The following is a 22,700-nucleotide window of genomic DNA, read 5'->3' on the forward strand; positions in this document are numbered from 1 at the left end:
GAAGTTTCCTAAGATGCTACCTGTGGGGGAGCTGAACTTCTAATAGAAGTAGTTGCCTATTTTGGATTTCAATGCATCTTAAGTTTAGAAGATGTGTAATAGCCTTGCTTTTTAACACATTTGGTTTTGGCTTAAAAAAATAAAGCAGGAATGCAGCATGCTTCAGTCCTCAAACCATATACAGAGAGTGCTCATAAGCTTGGCAAGGCAAAACCCGAGAAGGGCGTGATCCACCTCCTCACCTGAAAACATTTGTCTATGTACCCATCCACATAGTCAATGTTGTTAAACATGATTCGTGTTCCAGACTGTGCTGAATCCTGAGGATAAACAATCACATAGGCCACAGAGCAGGCTAATGGTGAGCACAAGGAGTTTGGAGACCAGAGGAGGACCAAGTATGTAAATTCTAGAGCATGTATATAAATATCAAAGTAGCCATAAAATGGCACAGGTGTGCTGGAACTGGAGATGGGAGTGAGTGTGTGTGCGTGTGTGCGTGTGTTGCGGGGGGTGAGGGGGAAGGAATGGTCATCGGAGTCCTAGTTATTTAGATAGATGGATCGATTGACTGTAGACAGAGAAAGAACAACACAATCCCTGGTCCTGCCTCATCCTCACAATTCCAGCAGGCTCATTTTCTTCACTGTGACTATGATCGCCATCTGTGTCACTGAGGGTCTCCCTCACCCTCGCTGGCCCTGACACCCTCCCTAGCAATTACTGCTTCCTGATGTCAAGTTCAAAATCAAGCAAACTGGACATTTCTTCAAGTGATGCCTAAGGGTTTCACTGGTTAATTCACAGAAGTAGCTCACTACGCTTTTCTTTCCAGTCTGTCTCAGTCTGGAAGCTCTGCTGAAGCCTATCCATCACGGGTGAGCCTGACGCTACTTGCAATAGAACAGAGCATCATGGCAACTCTCGGGTACCACAGCATAAGAAACAGGCAGACAGGTGGTAGCCAATTATCTAGAGGAAGTCTAATAACAAAGCATACCTGAATTACAGTCTTGGAGAGAAATAAGCCAGAATTGTGTGGAAGGTTAACATTCTGGTAACCAACTTGGTGAACAAGGTAAGGACAATGGGTGTGGGATGATTTTCTGAGCTTTGCCTTGAGGTCCTTGCCAAAATATTATGTAGACAAGGATGAAAAAAATGTTAAGTTTTTTATTCTTGATTCTATACAAACCACCAATGATCTGGTTATACATAATTAGTGAAGACCAGTGTTTCCACAGCAACACTAACGGGCAGGGTAGAGCCGTCCCCTCCGAGTTTCACAGCCTGTAACGCTTTATGGGAGTAGAAAGCCACATCTTTTCCCCATGAAGTGGCAGGTGATTTCAATTTGGAACGTTGCAGTTTGCAGCCCAGTGCATAACTATTGCACCACTATGGGTCGCCACTGAATCGATAGCAGTATTTCCCAAAGTGGGTAATACGCGCGCAGCTCACCTCCCAACCGGCTGTTAGGAACCACGGGGGCTGCTAAAGCAGACAGCGCTTTATTTTTGATTATGGGCTACAGTACCAAAGACTTTCACTGCCAAGGAGCCGTTGAAATTTGCTTTCTGAAGAAAGAGTTGGCAGGCCAAATAAGCTTGGGAACCTAAGGAGTCAGGCTGTAACTTGGGTCACAGCTTCTATCCATCTTTATGTTCTACTCTACTCTGCCAGAAGATGCACCTGAGTCTTAAAAAGGAGATTTGGGAAATGGCTACCGTATATACCTGTGTATAAGCCGATTGCTTCAGCACTGTTTTAATGCAGTTTTTGAGGTAAAATGAGGAGCCGCGATTGACACTCGGGTCGGCTTATACTTGAGCATATACGGTAATTCGGTGTTTCTCAAATGCTACCACCAAAGAGCGACCAGAGGTAAGAGACAATATAAAAGGACTATTTAGAACGGCAGCAGGCTGAATGCACCATAGGTGATTCTTACATTTTATGTGGTTGAACACAGCCAAGGAAAACCTATGGAGGCAGCTCCACTCTGCCGCAAGTGGTCACGAAATCAAGACTGACCAGAAGGCACCTTAACAACATTAACAAAGAGCAAAACAGGAAATAAAGAAGAAGATCTGGCCCAGAAGAAGGTGACTTGCACACCCTGATCGATCTCCCAGATGTGCTGCCCTCTGACCTGTAGATTTGGACAATATAACTTGAAACAGTTGCTGTAAATACACAGTCCCATTAGAGCCTTCTATTTTATTTTCCCCACGATAAAGGGCGTCCCACCCCTAAGACAGTGTTTGCGTTGCTATTAAAAGTGCTATATTTTGTTGATGTGATTCTTTCATGTAACTCTCAAGTCCGAGGATATTCTATGACTATGGGCATCCTCTGAGCACTGAGAAGCTGGTTTTTACCAACAACAAAGCCAGCCAAAATTTACAGCTTTCAATTCCACTCATAGCAGCCCTGTAAAACAAAGTGCCCTGCCCCGTGGGCTCCAGGTTTAAATACAGCAGCCAGGAGCCTCTTCTGTCTCCTGTGAGCAGCAGGCGCAGTCACGGTGTTGAGAACCTAGAGAGTTGTTCACTTCGCCATCAGGACTCCTTCAGCAGCAAAACTTACAACAATCGTCTTGTTCTAACTTGCACTGGCTTTCATTCCATTGAGTGCCTTTTTCTTGACCTTGAACCAAATGCTGGCGTTGCCAATAGACACCCTAGATAGCTTGATAAGAGTCCACCCCGGGGCATTTCTGCTGACAGGACCCGAAGGACAGACAGAGGAGTGGGAATAGCCTGTAATGAGAAGGCACTTCCTGAAATAGCATCCCACTTAGTGCATTCTACAGAACTGCTTGCCAGTGAGGCATTATTGTTTCCAGTGACTAGTAACAAACTAAACAGACCACAGAACAGGAGGCGATTAAGTTAATTATGATGATTCACTCCAGGGAGTAACATGCAACCTCTACAAAATATGTTTACAATGACATCGAGACTTCTTTGGCTGAAAAATAAGTTGATCCCAGAATGCTACAGGTAGTTAAGCAAAAAACTTAATGTAAAAAGAAAAGGGTATACCACAAATGTTGGCAAAACAGGTTGTTTCCCCTTTTCTCTACTATTTCTCAAATTTTCTCTGTGGCATCTTTGTTTTAAAATTGGGCGTAGGAGGCGAAGAGGGGAATGAACATCAGGGAATAATAATAAAATGCTGCTGGTTAACCAGTTCAGTGCCAGAACTGCTAGCCACCTCTTCCTTCAACTTCTTGTGAGGCCTTAGATTTAACACTGTGGCTTACGTTTGTATGCGAGCACTTAAAAAAAAACATGCCTCTATATTTAGATATGGAGAATAAGACCAATTAGTAGGCCAGGTTATCAATTATAAAAACGTGTGTGTGTGTGTTGGACAGAATCTTGCACATCAGGGATTTGTAGTAACTGATTCTAGCAGTTTTTCTATGCTCACACTTCAAAGGAATATTCCCTAACCTTTAAACACATGATGGCAAGATAACCTTCTCGATACTCTTATGAACACAACTTCTGTGAATGGTGACAACCGCACAGATCAAGGTGAGCTTGGGGTGTGCTTCTGGGCTTCCATCAGGGTGAAGAGCACGGAAAACCTGTCTGCTTTCATGGGAAGAGAGGTGGGGTCGGAGTGGAAGATGCCACCCACTGCTGGTCATTTACCCCTTCTGTTCCATCTAAACATTACTTTAATCCACCTCTACACTACTTTAAGCTGAAAAATCTCAAACACATTGTCAGTGAGTCGTTTGAAACTCAAACCAAGGTAATAAATATAACAGACACAGTAAAGCCCAAATTGCTCAATACAACTAGCCCTGGTGGCGTAGTGAGCACACTTTGGACTGCGATCCACATGGTCGAGAGTTCAAAACCACCAGCAGCTCCTTGGAGGAAAACCTGGGCTTTCTACTCCCTCCCCCAGTCTCGGAAACCCCCAGGGGTGGCTGTGCGTCAGCACTGAATGGGTGGCAGGGAGAGGAGAGAGTCAGTAGCTTTACCGTAGCCATATTTGTTTTGCAATACCTAGGCTTGGGCACAAATTTAACATTCCACAAAAACTAAATGTGTAAAAATAGAAAAATGCAATTCAATAGTTTAAACACAAACTGTAAATTGCTTCATGGAAAATGTTCAAAAGGTTATTTTTCTGTAAAATATTGGTCACCATCTCTCAACTTAGTAGTCCTTCCTCCATTGTAGGCCAGGACTGTTATCTCTCTCCCCAGTCTGACTGTGAGTACTGGCAACCACAGCCAAAGCTGTACCAGCCTGTTTGGGCTATTTGAATGCCACCGTAGATTCCTCCCCTTGACAGTGAATCTACACCTTGGTTAACATCCCCCCAAGCTGCCTTCCTACTTTTAACTACCAGTTTGGAAAAATGTATAACCAATCCAAATAATCTGTTTGCTGGCCAGGGAGGAAGAAGAGAAATGGCCTTTAGGGCCCTATCAGACACACTGTAAGTGGAAATTCTTGCTCATGGTTGTACACAACAGGGGACTAAAAGCAGGTGACAGGGTCACTGACAAAGTGAGATGGGTGGAATTTGATGGAGGGATACTGAGAAACTCACAGAAGGCACCATAAAGCTGGAGAACCAGTTCAGAAAAGAATCTGGAATCCCCTTGTCTATCTTACTGGGAACAAACTGGAGCCACATCCTAGGAGACCCTCTCAGTGCCACCGTAATCTTGAAATGGCCCTGCGGGTCTGCATCCCCACCCTCGGTGTTCAGAGTCTAGGGGAGAGAACCACAGTTTCTACACAGCCGGGGAACGCCGTCCCCAAAGCAGAAGATTTAAACGCTAAATGAAAGAGAAGGCAATTGTCCACACTGGCTGCCAAGTATCTCAACAGCTTCTTATACTACGTCTCATGAGCCTAATTCACCCAGTTTAAACGTAAATAGTAAACATCTGGCCAATTCCCAGAAGTCAGAGAATCTACGGGCTGTCTGTATCTTTGTCACTTGAAATGTGGTAGGTTTCCACAGGTCAGCCAAGCAGATGGATCACTCACATGCTATTACCGAGTAAGGCAAGGTGTCTGGGGCGAGCAGGAAGAAGGAGGCCTATGGTTACCTGCTTCTAATGCTTTTATCAAAGTCAGATTTGTCTGACCTTGCTAAGAACGGCTATGGCCTTCAAGCCTCCCGCCAGAACAAACTACAAGTTACAGAGTACATAAGCCAGCAGCTACTGTCACCACACTGATTAAAAGGAACACACACACACACCCTACACCCCACCCCACCCCCGCCCCCCGAGAAAGGGAGGTAAGGAATTATATATTTTTTAAGCTGAAGGAGGTTAAGCGGTAATAAAAAGTGAAAAAGGTGGACAATTGAGGGAGAGGAGAGGAATTATACAATTAGAGTGTTGATATAAAGACTAATATTCAATTGATAGGCACCCCAGGGAAAGGGACCAGGACAAAAGGAGGGAAGAAAGTGTTTGAAGAAGCAGTGTCAGAGCATATTCGATAACTCACAGAACATATGCAATGAAAGTCATTTAATTCTTATTAAAGAAGGAATCCGCGGAGCATGAGCACTGAAAACTTAGGACTGACTCACAAATACGAAGAAGAGCTCCCCAAACCCTGCACAGAAGAAAGAAGAAACTGACCACATAAAGCGACAGTGACATCAGACGTCCCCCTGGCTGCTCGAGAGGAACTCGGTGCTAAGGAAGCAAACTGCGACGGTTAAGGTCGTGTGCAAACTCGGTTGGGTCAAGACTCTCAGTAGTCTGGCGGTCATTGTAACGATGCAGTTGACAGAACTTGGCAGTTACGTAACGATGAGATCATCCTCCATGATGTGAGCTGATGAAATCAGCCAGTTACCAGTTACCAGAATTTATATACATAAATGCTCTCAAAATATGCCCACTGGCTCTGGATCCTGCATCCAACCCAGCATCACTGACCTCTGGAGTACGCTATCCATCAGCCTCTATGATTTCCACTTAAAGATGGTTAGGAGTGAGTCTCACCTCCAACCTGGAGACTGCCTGTCGCTCCCAAATGAGGGATGCGCTTATAGGCCACCGCTGAGTTCTGAACAAGAGCAGCTCTTCAATGTGTCTTTAAGTGCCTTGGAAATCCCAGTGGTTCTTATTTAGAGATCTCCCCCTAGCGCAGGGGTCCTCGAACTCTTTTTAACAGGGGGCCAGTTCACTGTCCCTGAGACTGTTGGAGGGTCAGACTATAATTTAAAAAAAAACATTATGAATAAATTCCTATGCCTACTGCACATGTCTTATTTTGAAGTAAAAAAAAACAAATGGGGATAATACACTCGGTGGGCAGCATGAGGCCCGTGGGCCATAGTTTGAGGACACCTGCCCTAGAGATTCTGATTCATTGGGTTGCAAATGAAGCCCAGTGGATTTGTAGTTCACCAGATTCCCAGGTGATTCCGATGATCAGCCAAGTTTGGAAACGAGGCTGTCATGCAGAAAAGGAGCCTGGTGGCACAGTGGGTTACAAGCTCACTTGCTAATAGTTTGAAACCAGCAGCTTCTCTGTGGAAGAGACAGGCTGTCTGCTCCCATCAAGCTGTCTGGACGACACCACTTCAATTCTCAGGTTGAAACGCGTTGGCAACGGGTTTGGGTTTAGTGGCATGATGTAAGAGCACGAGAAGCAAGTGAAGATGATCGTGATACAGAATCTGGGTCAACTGCGGGTTGGCTCCCCTGTTTTCAGAGTAGGGAGGTGGGGCGTGAGGGCAAGTTACGTAACATGACACGTCCACGTGGGAGTCGTGTGTACGTGGAACATCTGCAGCCCAGGGACTGCCTGCCCGGCTCGCTCGACAGAGGTGGATGAGCAAGCAAAAGCCACTGGTAGCAACTACACTATCGTTTATTTACTGCAGTACCGACTAGTATCTCAGGTCACATTCCTATTGCTCACTGTGAAGAGATGCAAAGCTGGAAAATATTTTTAACTATCTATTTTTTCCAAGGGAGCTTCAAAAAGTTCATGGAAAATAAATTCAATATTGGATTTGTCCCATGAGCCGTGTGAAGCCTCCTCGTGCGTGCTTGAAGATGTAGAACAAAGTAAAAGCAGAGTTTCCTCGCCTGTGCCCTTTCCCAAGGCAGGCCGAGAGACATGGAGACTGATGAGCACACACGCACCGCGCTCACACCCCACACACAGGCACACTGACGGTGACCTTGGGCCCATACCCCTCTCCGCTTCACGGTTCGGTTTGTGGACACACAGGTGCTGGAGGAGAGGTCACAGTAAACACACGATAGGGGATTAGGAGTTTCAAGGAACGCCAGCAAATGGTGTTATAGTCATGGAGTCTCTCACCCCACAGTAACGGTCCCCATTAAAGATCTGAGGTGGCAGAGGATTGCCCTGAGCCGGCTTCTTTTCGGGGGGGATGTTCTTGTACATCCACTGCCTCTGTTCTTCTGACATAGTGATGTCCACCTCCTCAAACTCTATCTTGTTGGCTTCCAGAAACCGAACCACATCCTGCTGCTTCTTCTTTATCTGAGGAGAGAAGAGCAAAGAGATAAGGAGAAATGATCACCAGGAACAGCGTGCTTGTACTTTGAAATCGAACTACCGTGCATTGGATTTCGCACTGTCCGAGGTCTGAGACAAACATGGGGTGATGTATGCAGGCATCGGGCACTGCCCACTCACTAGATGGCCAACAGAGAACTAGCCAAGTCCTAGCACAGTGATTTCTTCCCGGGATGCCCCAGAACTCTGGGAGCAACTCAGATTACCTGTGAAGAGGAGACCCTTCATTCTCAGTGAGCTGTAACTCACGCCTCCTCTCGTCTCTAGGAAGGTGACAGTTTAGTCATGAAAGCCCCCTCTGCCCCAAAGCACTGGAAAGCCAGGTGGAGCTCATCTGACACGTGGACATCTCACTGACTCTCAGGAGCGGCGACATTGTTCTTCCCATCCGCAGCTGCTTTCCAGTACCCGACAGCTGCAGCCCCGGTCTCGGCCACCTCCTTTCATCAGTCCCCACGAGAAAGAGGCTCTCCCAGGCCGGGGAGCACAGACACACACACCATCTCACTTGCACCTATTGCTCAGCCCTTTTGTTGCTCTCCTGCTTCCCCTGTCATCCTTCCAGTCTAGTGTGCTCTGGAAGGGCTGTCAGAAACAGAAACAAAATTAGGTTTTCTACATTTCATCGAGCTTATTGGTTTCATGGTGCCTATCAAGTAATGCAGATGGGTGACAATGCCCAATTGGCTTAAACATAGCATCTGAAACAGGGGGGGAAACAACTTGCTTTTTAAAAAATACTTCTGGGGAATTTGCTTAAAGAACCAACTGCGTGAAGCAAACGAGACGATGGCCAGGAAAAAAAAATCCCTTTGAGGTCCCGCAGCCTCTCCTTTTAGATGGAACAAATGCTGGGGCTGAAGATCGGTTTGATTCCTCACACACACCCTCCCCATCCCCAGAAAAAGAGATGTGTCTTTGACTTAGAAATCTGTTACATGAAATTCACTAGGAGACCTGATTGATGGTTTGTTATCTATAAATGAGTTCCGAGATGGGCCAGACATTCTTAAAAACTGGCAAAATTCTTTAACTCCGTATTATCTAATAAGAAATTACCATAAGATCATGATGCAGTAACCGAGCTGAAACCGGCATTATCTCAGCTTCTTTAAGCAAATTCTTATGTCTGAAGAAGTTAACATTTTTCCTCACTCATACACAATTTCAGAAATGTGTTAAATATTATTTTGAAATGGTGTACCAAAAAAGCCCATCCTACTTAAATTTCCCTTTGCTCTGCAAGATTTTATTGTTCTTATGTTTTAAAAAAGCAGCTGAGAAGGGGGAGAGTTACCACCTATTTGGATCAAGGTCCTATAGCTAGTGTGTGTTCTTGTCCAAAAAAATCACGTCATTCCCCTGCTTAACATCATTCAGTGGCTCCCCACTACCCTGTGGACAATACACTTAAATACTTAGCACAGCGCAATGTGCTTCAGGATACAGCTCCTTTGACAATAAAGGGAAGTCATTTGCATTTTAAAAATTCCAGAAATCATAAAAAATAAAGACTACCGACAATTATTTCGCCCAGACCACCATTGTACAAATGTAAATAGCAAAACTTGTCCATACTTTCCGTCCACATGCAGGACTCTAGAGTATGCTGTCGGCAGCACAGAGCGGTTAACTACAAGGCCGTGCGGTTCAATCCCGCGAGCCTCTCCTCAGATAAAGACCCCACAGAAAGGCAGGAGCCAGGGTCCCGGGTGGCACCTGCCAGCTGTCACCCCAGTCTTTCACGTGCTCCTCGAGCTCCTCTGTCCGGGGCAAACCCTCGCATTTACCAAGCCATGTTCCCTCAAGTCTTCTGCACCGGCTGTGCAAATGCACTGCTGCCTGCTGACAGAATTCTTGACTGCCACTTACACGGTCTTCAGACATACGGTCCTATGGCGAAGGGCTGAAAATAAAAGCTACTGGCAGAAGGGCCTTGAGAGAAATGCCATAGGGAGAAGGGCAAGCTAGTAGAGTGAGTATGTCTCGCTGGATAAACACATAACATTCTATGACTTTCTTTGTAAATCACGTCAGGTTGTCGGGCCCATCCTGGAAGCCTATCTGCAAGAGGAAGGAAGGCGCACTTCATCTCCCTGCTCGAACGCAAGCCATTCGCACCACACCCCGAAAGAGCTCCGGCGGGAGGACTCAAAGGAAGCAAACTGGCCTGCGAGCCAGATCCAGATCTGACCCATTGACCCTTTTTGCATGGTCTGACAAGATTTGTTTTTTAAATGGTTGAAAAAACAATCAAAAGAACAGTACTTAATAACATGTGAAAATGATAGGAAATTCACATTTGAGAGTGTCCACAAATGAAGTTTTCACTGGAACAGGGCCATTCCCGCTCGATGGTATGGAGTCTGGTCTGCTGTCTGTGCTACCATGAGCAGCTACAACAGGCCCGAGGGCTCCCCAGACCCACAGAATTTACTGGTTGCTCTTCCCAGAAAATGCTTGCCAACCCCTGGGCTCCCTGGCAGATCTTTGCTTCTCTGGCTCAGTGTTGACTTTCTCCCCCGAGCACCCATGTCAGACTCCGCAGCCACTCGGAACTCCTGCCCTCGCCTCGGCAGCGCTTTCTTCACCACAGCACCTGACATCTGCCCTGCGGGCCATGTCAAAAACACCGCTACAAAAGTACCGAAACCGTCATTAAACAAAGCACCAGAGTGAAGCCATCGCTTCTTGACCCACCATCCATGCAACTATCGGCTTCGTGGTGCAATGTCCCTGGCCTTGTCCTCCCGGTGCAGTTTTCATTTTCTTAAAACTCCTTCCTAATAAGCCAAGTGAGAGCTCTGTTGCACTATCCCATCCCAAAAGATCTTATGCCCTTGGATTTACACCGGTCAAAACAGCAGTTTGGACATCCTCTAAGGCAGTGGTTCTCAGCCTTCCCAATGCCACGGCCCTTTCATACAGTTCCTCATGTTGTGGTGACTCCCCACCACCACCGTAAAATTATTTTATTTTTTATTTTTTTTTATTTTAACAATTTATTAGGGGCTCATACAACTCTTATCACGTAAAATTATTTTCATTGCTACTTTATAACTGTCATTTTGTTATTGTTATGAATTGGGTGATCCCTGTGAAAGGGTCGTTCCACACACCAACCTCCCATTGGGGTCGCGACCCACAGGTTGAGAACTGCTGCTCTAGGAACTCAAATGGTATTTTTCAAAATTCTTTTGAGTTTGGGGATAAACAGAAGGGGCAAGAGCAGAGCTGTAGGGTGGATGTGATCGTCTTTCCCAAGGAAATCCTCTCTCCAATAATGAGCCACTGAATTATCTATCACGAGGGGGGAATCCTTGGTGCAACTTCCTACAGCCTTGTTCTCACCAGTGCAGTGTTCCATTGATTTAAACCGTCTTCCTCCTAAGTCCCAGTGGGAGCGCCGGGCTGTGTCCACTTAGAAAATCAAGTTCACCCCTCAGACTCCTCCCAAATAGTTAGGCAAACCTGCTGAGCTGATCTCTCCTGCTTTGCTTTCAACTGGCCCAACCCTTGGAAGCCACTGTTTTGAATAGACCGTGCTCCTGGGTCATACTGGTATATCCAATACTTGTCTCAGTGTGATTCAATCCATAAACATGCCATCAACTTAGAGCAAGATGTTCAATTTAAAATGAAAAATGCCAAACCATGGGAGATCTCAACTCCCAGAGCTACAGAATCCATGGTGATTCTAGATCCTCTTCCATCTCTTTCCGAACACTAGCCAAGTGGCTTCATCCAGCACGGCCGATGGTCTTCCCTCTCCAGGCTCATCCAGGAGCTCTTCCCAACAGTCCTTGAAATGGGTCATCAATCTGAAAGCAGTTGCTTTCTTGTGGCTCAACACTTTCATAAACATATTTACAAAGCTTCAAAGGGTTTTAGATGTCCACTTGAGTTTTGTTTAAAACCTGGTATTAGCCTTGGCCTCAATTTTTTCTCCATGGCACACACAAAAATATCTTTTAAAAAATGTTTACGGTACCCCAGTGAAACTTACGGAACCCTGGTGGGATAGTGGGCTATGAGGTGAGCAGCTGAAAACACGGTCAGTGGTTCAAACCCACCTGCAGGAGAAAGACGGGGCTGCCTGTTCCAGGAAAGATTTAAAGTCCTGGAAACCCCAAGGGCTGATGCCACTTTGCCTTACAGGGTGCCATGAGTTGGAATCAGCTCGATGGCAATGAGTGTGGTTTGAGTTTAATGAGACTGAGCCAAGTGTATGACCGAGGGGACTAGTTAGCCACTGGCTGCAGAGACATGTTCAATATGTTTAGTTTGGAATAAACCCATACAAGTAATGAACTCAAAGTTTGGAAGAGTGCTTTTGGATTTGCTTCCTTTGTCTTATGTTTGTTCACCTCTGAGTAGAATATAGATTCCACAAGGGGAGGGGGAGGTTGCTGGTCTTTTTATTCACTGCTTTAGTCCCTGATCCTTAGAATGGGGTCTGGCACATCGTAGGCACTCATTAAACATCTGCCACAGAATAAGCAACATTTTGAGGAGCCCCAGTGCCTTGCTGGCTAAAGGTTCATTCGGCTCCAAACAGAAAGGTTAAGAGTTCATACCCACCAGCAGGTCTGTGGGAGAAAGCCGTGCCACTCAGCTCTTGAATAAAGCCCAGCCTTGGGAGTCCAATACAGCAGTTCTACTTGGTCCTCCGGGGCTAGAGGAGTTGGAGCCAACTTGAGAGCAACGGATTTGGCTTAGGTTTTAGATCTAGACAGCATCGTCAGGAGTCCGGGCTCATGTACAGGAAGCTTTCCTCCTACAGCAGTGTGACGCTCTCACCTGTAAGGTCTTGCCTCGAGTGCCTTTCCTGGAAGGGCCCCTTCAAGTGGTGCACAGCCCTCTGTCTTCTAAGACACCCAGACGTCTAACAACGCCACGTACCTATCTGGTTGCATCTTTCTAGCTCAGCTCTGTCTCTCCTGCAGACACAGGGCCTGCCACACAGGAGGGCTCATCAAAAGAAAACATGCGATCAAAGAATTATCGCCAGTCTCAGGTGATCTTCAAAGTGAGTAACTAAATTGATTCTGGAACAAATGTAACTGATGTTTAGACCAACAGGAATGTGGAACAGACATGAATATTTTTCCATCTGTACTAAAGCTGCATGAACTGTAAAAGCAATGTATAAAAAGGCCACGTCAGCCTGCATGTAGCCAGGATCATCCTGAGGACTTTCTAAACCCTGAGCATCAGCAAGACTTCACTTTTAACACTGGGAATGATACTGAAAAGGAGAGATGCACGGCACTTTCTGTGTTTACACCGTCCTGTCCTAAGTTCATTTTTGAAAGTGCAACTGTAATGGAGAATTATTCCACACAAAGGTTTGTAGTAAATCATACTTGCAATTGATGACAATTTAGAATTAAGCAAATATGTTGGTATTTCTCTGACTCTGCTTCTACTCGCTACTGTAGGACTCATCACCCTCTACCACTTTTACCCTTCCACCTTCAGGAGCTCAAAAGCAAGTTCCTCAGATATGCTTCCAGGCCGTTCCTGTCACTACAGGGTAAACCTTTCACCCGTTTGACTCAAGATGCTGCGGAGCCTGGTACAGAGGGCCTCAAAGCCTGCACTCAAGCACTGGGGACGCACCCCGGCAGGTGCCCAGCAGAAGCTGTCCGGCTGCGGCAGCTCGAGCGCTCCATGGCCCGTGCGCACCTTCGTGTGGACAAGGGTAGCCTGCACTGGCAGCTCTGGGCTCCCGGGCGTCCCAGACATGGGGTCGGAGGCCAGCATTTGACTCAGACTTGCCTCGTGCTGGTAGCACTGACCTTTAAGGAAACTGGCATGTGTCCATGCTCACTCCTTGCAGCGTTAGTTCTTCAGAAGTCGGGGCTGCCACCTAAGTTATGTAATTAAGCAGGTGCTGCCAGTCCTTCCATGGGCTTGCAGACAAGCCCAGGCAAGGCTGAATTCCAGGGCGAACCCAGCTGGTGCTAACTAGTAAGTTGCCCTGATTAGAATGCACTGCGTGGCAGGGAGCGAGGAAATCAATTCTGAATAAGGCAGATTTTGTAAATTGAGACTTAATGTTGGAAAAGCAAGTTAATGGTGGGAAAAACAAATGAGACAGGTAAAGGTGCAAGATGATGAAGAAAACTGGAAATAAAAACAAACTTATTTCACTGTCCTGGTTTTAATATTGGTTGTCAGTTAAGTAGTCTTGGAGAAATGACTTGGCTTCTCTCTCAGCCTCAGTTTCTAAATCTGTGCAATGGACCCAGTACATTTTTTTTCCACAGGTTCACTGGGAGAATTACATAAGACAATGCTCGTGAGCCGTTGAGTTGACTGTGACTAGAGACCCGTCGTGGCAGAAGAAAACTGCCGTTTCCTAAGCTGTAACCCTTTCAGAAAGCCCTCTGGGTGCAATACTTTAGCTCAGGGGTTCTCCACCTTCCTATTGCCGTGACCCTTTCATACAGTTCCCCATGTTGTGGTGACCCCCCAACCATAAACCACTGCTACTTCATAACTAATTTTGCTACTGTTATGAATCAGGTGACCCCTGTGAAAGGGTGGTTCGACCCCCCCCCCCCAAAGAGGTCACGACCCACAGGTTGAGAACCACTGCTTTAGCAATTGACTGTTAACTAACCCACCTGGGCCTCTGAGGGCGAAAGATGTGGCTTCTGGCCAGTGAGATGTGAGCCAGAGTCTGTGAGTGGAGAAGGCGTTGTTTTCCTAAGGAAGCAGGAAAATCAGGTGTCCCCTAGCAGTGAAAACTGTTCAGCACTTTCCCAATAGACATGAGGTAGGCTGTTCAAACCTACCCAGAGACATCTCAGAAGGCAGACCTAGCCAGTTGCTTCTGAGAGGTCCCGCAGCCTTTAAAACCCTATGGAGCAGTTCTGCTCGGCAAACACGGACTTGCCATGTGTTGGAATTGGCTTGACGGCAGCGAACAAAAGCAAAGGGCCCCCTTCTCTCCCATTCTTCCTGCTTAGAACACAGATGTAATTCAGGTGCAAAAACTGACCCCAAATCATAGCAATCCCGTAGGACAGAAGAGAACTGCCCGATTGGGTTTTCAGGTCTGTCCTGTTCACAGACACAGACTGCCACACCCCAGAGCGGCCGGCGGTGAGTACTTAACTAGCGTGCCATCAGGTCTCATGCCTAGAGGTACGGAGGCAGTGCTTGCCGTGTTAGCCACAGCGGGAGGACAAGGCCAAAAGACCAAGCCTGGCTGCACAAGGAAGAGCAGCCACCTGCTTCCAGACTCAGCAGGAGACACAAACAAGCTCTACATCTTTACATCCAGCTCCAGTTAGTCAAGTTCTCTGCTACTTACAGATGAGCACAAGTCTGCCGAACTGTCCCTATTCTAATGATGGTTAAACATGAGATAACACACATAAAGGGCTGTTTCTGGTTTCTATTTCAGTTTATCTTCCTAGAAAGCAAATACCAAGTAACCAAGCCAAAGATTACAATGAACAATGCTGTCTCTCAAGAGATTGCGGCTTGAGTCTTCAGGAAATCAGAGGACAGAAAGAAGAGTTACAAAATAGCAAAATGCAGTATTTGAAAGAACCATTGTTGTAGGTCATAAATTGAAACAATAAAATTTTAGTAATGAAAAAGGCTCTATTTTTCTTTTATAACCTATTGTGAATTGGGTGAAGGTTTACAGAGCAAATCAGTTTTCCATTGAACAACTACATAGACACTTTGTTTCATGTCACTGATTGCAAATCCCACAAAGTAGTATCATTTATCCTGTTTCCTCCCTGAGTTTTCCATTTCCACTCTTTCTTATCCCTTCCTGCCTTCTGAACTTTGTCCTTGGACCAATACTGCCCTTTTGATCTCAAATGGTAGATCATTCTTTTATTTTCTTTTAGGCATAATACTTCTTTTATTTTTAATTACTTTTAAATCATTTTATTGGGGGCTCGCACAATTCTTATCACAATCCATACATACATCCATTGTGTCAAGAACACATGTACATTTGTTGCCATCATCATTCACAAAACATTTGCCTTCTACTTGAGCCCTTAATATCTGTTGCTCATTTCCCACTCCCTCCCCACTCCCCCCTACCTCATGAACCCTTCATCATTCATAAATTATTATTTTATCATATGTTACACTGTCCGACGTCTCCCCCACCTTCTTTTCTGCTGTCCCTCCCCCAGGGAGCAGGCTATACCTAGATTCTTGTAATCAGTTCCCCCTTTCCACCCCACATTCCCTCCACCTTCCAGGCATCACCACTCTCACCACTGGCCCTGAAGGAGTCATCTGTCCTGGATTCCCTGTGTTTCCAGTTGCTATCTGTGCCTATGTACATCCTCTGGTCTAGCCAGATTTGTAAGGTAGAATTGGGATCATGATAGTGGGGCAGGGGGCGGGAGGAAGCATTTAAGAACTAGAGGAAAGTTACATGTTTCATCGTTGCTACCCTGCACCCTGACTAGCTCACCTACTCCCCACAACTTTTCAGTAAAGGGGCGTCTGGAATGGTAGATTATTCTAAGGAGCACATGCTTCCTTAGTCAGCACTGACCTTATAGACGTCTCTGTTATTTGACTAAAAGCGGAAACATGGGAATGAGTTGAGTTCCAGGCCTGAAAGATAACCCAGGGGCCACAGACTGGAGTCCCACCAGCCTTTCTCCAGGCAATAAGCCTGGCCTTTTCTTTGGTTGTTGCTCCACATCTTTCTCCCACTCGATCCAGGGCTTCTACTGTGATCCCTTTGAGAACAGTTGGTAACGGGAGCTGGGCACCATCTAGTTCTTCTGATATCAGGGTTGTCGAGGCTGAGGTCATTAAATCCATTAGACTAATTGCTTCCAAATGTCTTTGATTTTTTTTTCAGACTGTGCTTTTTTTACCTATTTGTGTTAGCACAGTATGAGGATTGACTCTAATGAATTAAAACATTATCATAACATTGGGATTTTATATGCATTTAAGTATTTTATATAAAAAGAAAAGTATTATAAATCTGCTATCTTTTTCCTCTGAGTGCAAATGGTTATCAGTAGTAGGCTACCTAGCATATATAAAACATAAACATACTCTTTTTCACACTTGGATGTGTGTGCCCCCCTGGGGGTGGGGGTGGGGGGAGAGGTGGATGTGCGAGCACACACAGATGAGCACACACACCTTCTGTACCTTTAAGGTAAAGATGATACTTTCTAAATGGTAAGTATTAAAAGAAACAGATTGAGGAAATACTTGCTATTGTTTTTTAATTAGTCCACAAAGACTCTGTACTACATCTTGAGTGAGCAGTGAAATAGAGGAAGACCTTCAGTAACATGGTTGACGCGGCGGCTGCAGCCAGGGGTCCGAGGATAGCAGTGGCTGTGAGGATGGTGCCGGTGCGGGCACCAGTGCCTGGTATGCACCAGGCGGAACTGAGTAGGAAGAGGCTCGCCAGCGCCTAGCATCAACTATGTGCAGCGAGAGGGAAGGGGAGGGGAGGGGAGGGGAGGGGAGGAGGGGAGGGGAGGGGAGGGGAGGGGAGGGGAGAGGAGAGGAGAGGAGAGGAGAGGAGAGGAGAGGAGAGGAGAGGAGAGGAGAGGAGAACGGGGGTGATTGCTTAAAGGGTAGTAAAATTCTGTTTACGTGACGGAAAATGCACAGTGGTGGTGCGTACAACAGCTTGGTGGATATAACCACTGTCACTAAGTTGTACATTTTTAAAATGGCTACAGAGCACTATTTTGTTATATGCATGCATACAAATTACTATACAAATTTAAAAGCAACAGCAACCAGTAAACCTTTCAAGGCTCCCTTGCTCGAGAGATATGTGACAGATGGAGAGGAGTGAGTAAGCACATACATACTCGAAAACTCTGCCGTCGGACAGGGAGAACTGCCCTGTGGGTCTCTGAGGCTGTAACTCTTTACGGGAGTAGAAAGTCTCATCTTTCTCCTTAGGAACGGCTGGTGGTTTCAAACTGCTGACCTTGAAGTTAGCAGCCCAACACATAGCTCACTATGTCACCAGAGTTCCTTATACACACAAGATGACATCAGTTTGCTTTATATTACTAAAGTCTAAATCACGTCCAAGCTACAGGGTAAATCTCAGTTCCAGCACTTGAAAAGTATGAGATTCCACTTTATTCATTTTCTAAGGCTTTTTAAAAAATAATAGATTTTAAAAGTTAGTTCTATAAAGTCTTGTTTTTAGAAACAGTAAAAATGGAAAGAAAAGATAGCCCTCATATTTCCTACAACTATGGCATAAATCTTAATATTCTTGACTTAGAAATAGTCTAGTTTACCTATGAGGGAGGAAATCACCAGCACTGACCTGCTGTTAACATCACAAGGCAGAAAGGGATGGATCTGTCACCTTGAGCAAGTTACTCATTTTAAGGAAGCCTTGGTTTCTTCATCTGATAAGTGCGTACAGTATGTGAGCTCAGAGGGTGGTGTTACAAGACCACAGAATCCCCAGAGTCTTAGTGCAGTGCCCAGAATCTTCTCTCATCACTGGTGGTACCACTGCCCTATGTCCCTCTTCACCCAGCACGGATTCCCTCACTGGTCCATTCCACGAGCAGCGTTCTGTGATGGTCTCGCCGCGGCCAAGCACTGTCCCAGTCTCCTGCCAGGACTTTCTTCAACATGTCACCCAGAGTGGGATTTACAAACTGGGATTCAATATTCAAGTACTGGCAGTACCAAAACTATAAAAAGCTTGATGTAAACCAACATATGTGCCCTCTGGGAACAGAATACTACTTATCAGAATAGGCTTCCTTTTAAATATGAGCAAAATGCCACCGCTGTAGAACATGTACTTTTCTTCCTGTTAAATCATTTATTGGGGGCGTGTACAACTCTTATTACAATCCATCCATCCATCCATTGTGTCAAGCACATTTAAAACAGGTTCTTAAGGGATTTTTTTTCCACCAAGTTTTTGCCAGGGTTTCAAAATGGTTCATTCCGGTTCAATCCCTTTTTATCTTAAATATACTGCTCTGGATAGACAGACTGCAATTGAGATAGCACAATACCAAGAAACCCAAGAGGTGAGCTACCATATCTATTCGAGTATAAACCGATCATCAGCCGAGACACATACTTTTACCACAAAAACTGCATTACAAATGTTCTGACACGCTCGGTTGACACTCGAGTACACACGGTATGTAGCGCTGGTTCAGAATACAGAAAGAGAGGGTACGACTGGCCTTCGGCAGGGATAGTGGTTCCTCTCTCATGAATCTAATCTACCACTAATAAAAACATTCCTTCTATTTTCTCACAAGGCAACAATATTTTCAGAATAGTATATTCAACCCCTTCACGTTACTCTTCAAAGACAACTTATCCAAACAATATTTGCTTCTGAAGATAAACAAGTTTATCAAGTCTGTAGCCTTAAATTTTAATAAGCCTTCTATTTTCAAAACTAAGTTTGAATACTTAATTCCACACGATTACTTCTTCATGTTAAAAAATCTAAAATTAGTGCCTTTCCAGCCCTTTTCTCTCCACAAATCCTCCACCACCAGCTATAATAACCACATGCACGTATCACCGCCTTTTCAAGACGCTTCAATTCTTCATCGGATTTTCTTCTAACACCCCCCACCCCCACCCCCTCCGAATGGAGCGGTTTATTAGGGACATTAACAGGTTCCAGTTCCGTATCAGAAACGCTTGGGATAAGCTACTTTGGTCAGGACAGCCTCTTCGCAGGCAGGCCTCCCTCTGGCCCTCAGCCTCTCAGGCACTCTGCCCTTTTAGCTCTGTCTTCTCAGAACATTGATTAAAATAAACAAATTAACCACGAAATAAAAACACCCTTGCCATCCCAGCTCCACAGGCTCCTCTCACCAGCTATGCAGGAATCTTGAGCGACCATCTCTCCCCCTCCCACCAGAGCGCTCTCACGCACAAAAGGCGCTTTCAAAAGGACCAGCAAACCCAAATCTGTTCCCATCAAAACATTCCAGCTCTTCTTTCTAAATCGGAAGTCTTGGCAATACACACCTGAGTCAAACACGGGATACACCTGTATTTTTCATCTTTGCAATATTTATGCATTCTTTATTTTTGTCGTGACTGCTGGAAACATGCATGAACCCACACGTGCATTAACATTTTTGTAACTTATGGTTTTAATTCTGCATGTCCTATCTTCCTAAGAGTATTATCTACGCAGTGTATACTCAAATGTCACTCAGTATGTTGATTCTAGAAGTTGCCTGAAGGAGTAGTCCCAGGGGCAAATGGGTGGCTAAGATTTAGCCACTTACATGAGGAACTCACACTATTCATAAGATCTTACCTGCCCAAACCAGAATCTAGGATTCCATCTTCACTTTCCTAATCATGCAGTTGACCAAGTACTGACCATTCTGCTGCCAACTTCTTCCTGGACCATACATGGGTCTGCATCTTCAATGTCCCTGGCCTTGCCTCCAAGAGACACTCTGGCTGGCCAGCAAAGATTATGGGCATTCATGAAACATTTTTGACAAAAGTGTGCAATTTGTCTCACATGCTTTGGACATGTAGGAGAGACCAGAGCCTGGCGAAGGGCATCGTGCTTCATGAATGGAACAGTAGCCACTTCACGGATCGCCACAGTGGCTGCAGCACTGGGCGCCGGCACGCGGAAGGCGCCGGACAGTGCGTCTTATCATTCTGCTGGACAAGGTCCCTGAGTCGTCACCAACGCAATGGCATTGGACACCATCAACCTCTGACACGAGGGTAGAAAACTCATCCAGGCCCACAAGACCCAGCAGGGAAGACACCACCCACCGCTCCACTTTCCTGTTCCCCTCCCACGCACTCTGTGTTCTGAGTGGCTCTTGGGTGCAGCTGAGTCACCAGGAGGGCTGGTGAAGCCCAGCTCATGAAGGGGCGTGCGCGTGCATGCACATACACAGCCTCCTTCCACCCTCTGTCCCAGTTCACGGAGCCAGCTCAATCTTGCCCTCTCTCACCCATTCGAGTCAATCGTCTAGCCTAGGGCAGGTCTTCCTTTGAAGCATACGTGTCCTGAGTTGCTCTTTCGTAGCACTGACTGCAATGTCCATCAGTTATCTGGACAGCAGTTCCCTTGAGGTGCATTTCTCCTGTTGGGAGGTGAACTCTGAGATGATGGCGAGAACGTCTACCTTGCTCTCAGATGAATCCTCGGGTGCAGGAATCTCAGGACACACTCGCGGAGGCTATCTGCGTGGGGAAGGCAGGAAGGCCCCGCAAAAGTGACTCCTCTTTCTCTGCCACCAGCGCCCTTGAGCAGGTGCCTGGAGTTCCCACTCGCCTCTCTTGTGTTTGTGCAGATGGGCATCAAGTTCTCCGTGAGCAAGACAGCATGGCAGAGACCAAAGCAGCTCTGCCGGGCCTCGGGAAGCTTGTAGGGGCTATGATAGAGCCCAGCCAAGAGGAGAAACTGAGAGCGAGCAGAAAGTCACTCGGTGGGTCTAATTCAGCTCCCGTCAGGCTTAGTGTACCTAACCTGAGGGAGTACTGTAAGTAGTCATTTTTTGTCTGTTCCCCTTGTCTTAAAGGCCCTCTTGCCTTCAGTGTTGGGGTAGTGCGTTGGGCTTCGAACTACAAGATCAGCAGTTAGAAACCACCACCAGTCACTCGGCCGGAGACAGAAGAGGCTGTCTATTCCCATAAAGGGTTACCAGTCTCTGAACCCCACAGGGGACTCCTGCTCTATCACACAGGGTCACTAGGAGTCCGAATCCACTCCATGGCAGGGAGCCTGGGTACTGTTGGGTTTCCCCGTGCAAAGTCCAATGCAGAGGCCACGTCACCAGCAGCACACCGGAGTAGAATATTCTCCACTCTGAAGTGGCAGGGAACATGCTGCTTGCATCCATTTAGCCACCGCCTAAGACGTGCTGGCCTTCACCTGTGTAATACCTTTAAAATCTGGCGGCCGAGGACATATGCTACATTCCACCTCAGAAAATCATGAAGCTGCAGAACTGTGCACAGGAAATTGCCAATGCCTAAACCATGACCCAGAAATCAGTGACCTGTCCTACAGCTATTTCATGACCTGCCAACCTACCCGCTCTAACAGGGAGAAAGAGCTGAGGCACAGAGAAGTGGCCTAAGTAACTTGGCCATGATAATGCAACATGTGAGCAATGGTCGCCAGGGCTGGAAGACAGATCTCCTAACACGCTGTCTGCCCAACGTTTACATCCCCATAAGATCAAACAACAGACATTTAATGGTTGGGAAACCAAGAGCTCTTGTCTCATAAATCTCATCCTAAGTAAAATGCAAACTCTTTCATTCCACATACGATTTCAAGCAATTCGTTTCAAGGTATCAGAAAGAAAGCAGCTGATCTTCAAATTAAGCATTCTAGGAAGCACACAGGCATTTCATGAGTTGAAGTTCCAAAAGGAGTAAGGAAACTAAGAGGGAGTGACACTGCAGACACTGAATTATCAGATGCAACGAAAAGAGGCATATTTAATCCATGCTAAGAAACAGAAGCACGGCAATGGAGAAGTGAGTGGTGAGTGAAATCTCAGCCCACAAAAGTCCCCAAAGCATTCAGAGGCGGCAAAGGTCACACATCTAAGGGATCAGCCCCACAGCCTCAGTCTCCCACATCCACAGGCCCGAACAGGAGGGAACCCAACTCAAGTGCAGAGAGGCCCAGAGCGAATCCTTGGGCGTCCTTACAGAAGCAGGGCCAAGGACACACACTTTCTTTCACATAGAAAATGCAAATGAACTAAAATGTACTCGCCACTGTTTCTCTGCAGTACAGCTACCAGCATCACTAAGGACTAACAAAGCAGTTCCTTTGCACCAACAATTAAAGATTTGTAGGCATCCTGAGAGGCAAGGACACACATAAGCTGTCCCAGAAAGTCTACAAATGCACAAATTACAGTTTCAAATGGTCAATTATCAGGTGAAAAGTATAGTCAAAGAGCAAGCAATTAGCAAAGGTCTCTAATGGGGGATAATCAAAAGACTGAGAGGCTTAAATCAGAGACAGACAGAATGATGCTCACATACGGTTGTAGAAGTCACTCCCATTCCAAAAATATCCACTGGGTCCCTGCCCCTCCCATTCCCTCTGCTTAAAGGCTTCCGGGCAGTCAACCGTCCTAAAGAAGCTTGCGAGTAACA

The 22,700-nt window shown here is 46.1% G+C and overlaps 1 protein-coding gene across 2 annotated transcripts in view; it reads right to left on the reverse strand.

Moving 5' to 3' along the window:
• SH3BGRL2 (SH3 domain binding glutamate rich protein like 2) overlaps nt 1-22,700 on the reverse strand; it is a 59,257-nt gene that overhangs the window by 18,763 nt on the left and 17,794 nt on the right. For both annotated transcript variants that reach the window (XM_075554851.1, XM_075554853.1), the window contains exon 2: nt 7,338-7,523. In XM_075554851.1, coding sequence (XP_075410966.1) covers nt 7,338-7,523 — 186 coding nt within the window. The remainder of the gene's footprint in view (nt 1-7,337; nt 7,524-22,700) is intronic.

Source organism: Tenrec ecaudatus, chromosome 7, assembly GCF_050624435.1.
Source record: "Tenrec ecaudatus isolate mTenEca1 chromosome 7, mTenEca1.hap1, whole genome shotgun sequence".
NCBI classification, from domain to species: Eukaryota; Metazoa; Chordata; class Mammalia; order Afrosoricida; family Tenrecidae; genus Tenrec; species Tenrec ecaudatus.